We start from the raw sequence: 5,485 nt of genomic DNA on the forward strand, positions 1-5,485 counted from the left end.
GGTTTCTCCCCAGTGTGAATTCTTTCATGTACTTTACAATATCCACGTGTGCTGAAGCCTTTCCCACATTGTTTACATACATAGGGTTTCTCCCCGGAGTGAGTTTTTTCGTGACTTCGACAATGATTGGTTGTTCTGAAAACTTTCCCACATTGCTTACATGCATAGGGTTTCTCCCCTGTGTGAATACTTTCATGTAGTTGACACGATCTGCGTGTGTTGAAAGCTTTCCCACATTCCTTACATACATAGTGTTTCTCCTCATTGTGAAGTCTTTCATGCATTTGACAATATACACGTGCGCTGAAAGCTTTCCCACATTTCTTACATAGATAGGGTTTCTCTCCGGTGTGAAGACTTTCATGTATTTGACAATATCCACGTGTGGTAAAAGCTTTCCCACAATGCTTACATGCATAGGGTTTTTCCCCAGTGTGAATTCTTTCATGTACTTGACAAGCTCTGCGTGTGGTGAAAGTTTTGTTACACTGCCTACATACATAGGGTTTCTTACCAGTGTGAGTTGTTCCTTGACTGTGAGTTTTTTCATGACTTCGACAATGAGTGTTTCTGCTGAAAGCTTTCCCACATTGCTTACATACATAGGGCTTCTCCCCAGTGTGAATTCTTTCATGCATCTGACAATACATACGTGTGCTGAAAGCTTTCTCACACTGCTTACATGCATAGGGTTTCTCTCCAGTGTGAAGACTTTCATGTATTTGACAATATCGATATGTGGTAAAAGCTTTCCCACATTGCTTGCATACATACGGTTTCTCCCCAGTGTGAAATCTTTCATGTATTTTACAATATCCACGTGTAGTAAAACCTTTCCCACATTGTTTACATACATAGGGTTTCTTACCAGTGTGAGATTTTGCATGACGTTGACAATCACTATTTCTGCTGAAAGCTTTCCCACATTGCTTGCATACATAGGGTTTTTCTCCAGTGTGAAGGCTTTCATGTATTTGACAATATCGATGTGTGGTAAAAGCTTTCCCACAATGCTTACATACATAGGGTTTCCCTCCACTGCGATTTGTTTCATGGATCTGAACATCACTATGTGTGGCTGTTTGTTTCACATCCACATTAGCATCTGGAGTACAAAGGAGTATTTCTTCATATTGAGTCCGAGCTTTATATTGACAGAATTTTCCTACCTCTTCATTTCTGTAAAGAAAATAAATCACAATAAAATGGTCTCCATAGTAATGTTTTATGAGAAAAAGTTTTGTTTTGATGCCTAAGAAATTTTCACAATGAATTAACTGAGTGACTTGTAGGACATATTCAAAAGAGCCATTTCCAAAAGTGTGGTATTCATTTGGGAATTTCATTTTATTTATTTTATTTCATTTTATTTTTGAGATAGGGTCTCACTGTGCAGTTCAGGTTGGTCTTGAACTCACTATGCGGCCCAAGGTGGCCTCAAACTTGCAGCAATCTTCCTGCCTTACCCTCATGCGTGCCCAGATTACAAGCACATGACACCATGCCTGGATCATTTGAGAATTTTAAAGTTGGTATATTTTGAAATACAGAATGTTTAGCTACATCTTGAGCAAAGAGTACATATGTGTATCACACATTGATCACTTTGATACATTTTCCCCCAACACTCTTCCCTTTCTCTCCTTATCTTGTCTTTCCCATCTCCAAAATGTCACTCTGTCCTTTGTCTATCATCTCACCTTTCTTTTCCTCTCTAATTTATATTTTGGTTTCGCATATGAGAGAGAAACCATGTGATATTCCACATTGTGTGACTGAGTTATTTCATTTAACATTATGGGAGGAAGACACACCTATTTATTTTGGCAAATAATATGATATTATTTATCTTTTTTGGCTGACTATATAGTACATTTCTTTTTTTTTTTTTTAGTGCTGGGAATAAAGCACAGGTCTTAGCACAAAATCTCCAGCTTTTTTATGTCTTGTTTTGAGAGACTGGCAATGATGATTAAGGTGAAAATCAATGATGATTTTCAGGCTGAGCTTCAGCTTGTCATTCTGCAAATTCTGTTTCCAGACTGCAAGGTTTACAAGAACACACAGTCACACTGAGGCTATCAACAACTTTCCTTATCATGCATGCAGTGATAAGATACCCAACCTGATTCAAGGGCATACTGGTTATAAAATGACCTGCTTTGAGTATGGGTACGCATATGTCTGTGATGATTTTGACTCTTTTGAGAATATCCAGAAGAAGTATGCCTGGATCAACTTAAGAGATCTGTGCACTGACTGTCATAGTGATTATACTTAACTGTTCAGCAGCCTTCTAAGAATGTTAAAGCAGAATGGACTAAATTTTACAGAGAATGGTCTGTAAACACATATTGAAATATTAGCATATATTTGTGCTCTGAATACTATTTCAAGATTAGCAATTTTTAAATACTGAATGTGTTATATTCACATTATACAAAAATCGATGTCCTAAAGATGGGTTCCTGTCAAAACTCAAAGTTTGTTCTTCCCATATACATTATATTCAATACCTAAATATATTTTTATACATTTTCATAATTCAATTGTCACATTATACATACTCAAGCTGTATACATACATGGAGAATATTTTTGACATTAAATTATACTTTGTCTCATTTCATCGGTTGTCATGTTTCTGCTCACACATTGACTCTTTAGAAATACCCTTTTTCTTTTTTTTTTTTTGTTTTTTGGTTTTTCTCCGGTACCAGGAACCGAACTCACGACCTTGCGCTTGCCAGGCAGGCACTTTGCCGCTGAGCTAAATCCCCAGCCCCTGAAATACCCTTTTTCTTGTGAGTAAAAATTACCTTAGATATTTCCAGTAATTTTTGTATCCTTTTCCAGCTTCCTGGTTATTCCCAGCTTGTCCTGAATTATAGAAATAGAAATATAAGGAATCATTTTATTAATTCAGAAAAATTAATAGATTTCAATTAGAGTCATGGTATAATGTAACCAGGCCTGATCTATTCTTCAAAACATTTTCACATTCTTTTTAATGACACAGCACCGATAAGCTACAAACAATATTCTCTGATAGTACAAGTGAGAAAGAGCTGTCATCCTTACCTATAGCAGCCAGGTTCCTAAAGGTTTCCCCCATCACATCTCGGTAGAGCTTCTTTTGGGATGGATCCAGCAAAGCCCACTCATCATTGGTGAAGTTCACAGCCACATCCTCAAAGGTCACTGCCTCCTAAATGATCATACATATATTTCTCAAAGGAAGGTTGAGACTCACACCTGTGATGTCTTAATTCCTCTCATAAAAAGTTGAATTGAGAGCAAAGTGTGGTGGTTTATATCTGTAATCCCAGAAGAGAGGAGGCTGAGGCAGGAGGACTGCCATGAGTTCAAGACCAGAATGGCCTCCACAACGAGTTCAAGGTCAGCCTTAACTACATTGTGAGAGCTTATCTCAAAAAACAAACAAACAAACAAAAAACCAGCTGAATGGAGGCTGAATTATTCAAATCTTAATACCATGTCTTTGTCATCAATTCTATGTATATGCACATGTTTTCAGACAGCAATTCTGATGCAACTCATCGCTAATGCAACAGCAGATTAGAAGCACAGGTTCTTTTGCCCGGTCTCATCAAGGTTATCTGTGCACTGTCTTTAAAGCAGAGCTCAGAGTGGGAGCCTAGAAGACCACCACAGGCAAAGCTCAGGGGCAGAGGAATATCTAATGAATCACTTTTGATAGGCCATGGGTAATATCTCTTTTCAAATCTTATTATGTTTGGTATTGAGACCTTCTTTCTTTGATTGTACTTAAGCAGCATTTTGAAACCTGAAATGCGTTGCACAGAGAAAAACACAATTAATCATTAATTAAGGTGTATAGATAATAACTGAAATCTTCATAGAAAAACAGTTTTCTGTTTTTGAAATGAAAGGCAAAGGTTACAAATTATCTTATAGCTCAGTGTCACTAAGTGATCACTTTCCACTCAGATATAAGAAATTCTAGGATCACGTGAGAGGAAGATAAATAAAATGTATATGCATTGAAAATCAATATATTACATAGTAATTAGGCCCAAAAAGAAAATTTCCATTAGATGTGGTGGTACATGCCTGCACCCAGCACTTGGGAGGCTGGTGCAGGAGAAGAGCCTTGAGGTTGAGGCCAGCCTCAGTTACACAGTGGTTTGAAATACAAACAGAAACCCTGACTGAATAAAAGTTTTTCTTCAGAAGGAAATCAGGTATTCATCAGAGTTAAAATGATAAATTTAAATAAACGAAAAATATGAGATATAAACAAGGCAAGAATATATTTCGTGCGTGTACATTATAAAGAGTTTGTATAGCGAGTAAAGGTCAATGCACACAAATCTTAAAAAATGATTACAACATTTCTAACTCAAGGGAAAACAATGAATACATAGCAAGAACTAAACGCTTTTTAGAAAGTCACTAAAGAAAATGGAAGAGTGGAAGAACACAATAAGGATGTAAACTTAAGGGAGAATGGAGAATCTATTTCTACACTCTACATTCATTTCCTTTACTTCACAGTTTACCAAAACCTACAGACCAGATCTTTCCAATGATCACAGAATATACTGTGCTATTATTCCTGGAGAGAGATGAGTCTTTTCAAGTAAACTTGAATAATCCTGCATCACATGACCAGTGGTATGGATAGAAAGCACTTAGCTCTTCATTCACATATCAGTACTTGTGAGAGACAAATAACTTCTAAAAACAGTTCTCTTTGCAAATCTGTAACAATCACTCATTGAAAATTCCAAGGGAGGAAACCAAAAGAATATTTCTCATAGAAACTCACACATGGTAAACTTAGTGGATGAGTTGTCATCCATGGGGCAAGAAAGGGTTGAGTTTGGTAGGGTATCAATCACTGAGCTCTCCAACACTGCCCAAGTGAAGCTCTCCATGGGCAAAGGCTGGCAAAGTATCTTATAGCTCAGCGTCACTAAGTGATCATTTTCTACTCTGATGTAAGAAATTCTAGGGTCATGTGAGAGGAAGATAAATAAGAAGCTCTTCCATAGGCCGAGAGCCTATGACAATGTCTCATGCAAGTCTGTATCAAGGATCTGCACTGGGAAAGCTCTCCAACACTGTCCACAGTAAAGAAACTTTTTGAATATTCCCAAGTTACTTACATTATTAGTGTTAAGTCTAACCAGCAATTTTGAGAATAAAATTTATTGCAAAATATTTCAGCACTAAATTATCATTAAGAAAGTACACCTTAATCTACATCTGTGTGCATTCACATATGAAACGATGAGACAACATTCACATACTAGGCAGCAATAACCAAAGCTGCAGAGTTGCAAACAAGACCCGCAGGCACCCAGAAAGCAGTGGTCAAACTCTATACTGCCCATCAGCAGGATGGGTTAGACTGTCAGAGAAAGAGAATACAGATACCAGAATTGATCAATGTCTACACATCTGTGTTACTGTCCCAATGCTGTGCCCACCTGGGCTGG

The 5,485-nt window shown here is 37.4% G+C and overlaps 1 protein-coding gene across 1 annotated transcript; it reads right to left on the reverse strand.

Moving 5' to 3' along the window:
* Positions 1 to 2: 2 nt before the first annotated feature.
* Positions 3 to 3,332, reverse strand: LOC102024853 (zinc finger protein 709-like; the record flags this gene model as incomplete). The annotated part of the gene is made up of 3 exons (XM_013508372.1): positions 3,081 to 3,332; positions 2,819 to 2,879; positions 3 to 1,179 (listed from the first exon to the last, which is right to left on the reverse strand). Coding segments are annotated over exons 1-3 (1,272 nt in total), but the record flags the coding sequence as incomplete, so codon positions are not given.
* Between the last annotated feature and the right edge of the window lie 2,153 nt (positions 3,333 to 5,485).

Source organism: Chinchilla lanigera, unplaced genomic scaffold, assembly GCF_000276665.1.
Source record: "Chinchilla lanigera isolate Chin_1 unplaced genomic scaffold, ChiLan1.0 scaffold00145, whole genome shotgun sequence".
Lineage (NCBI taxonomy): Eukaryota > Metazoa > Chordata > Mammalia > Rodentia > Chinchillidae > Chinchilla > Chinchilla lanigera.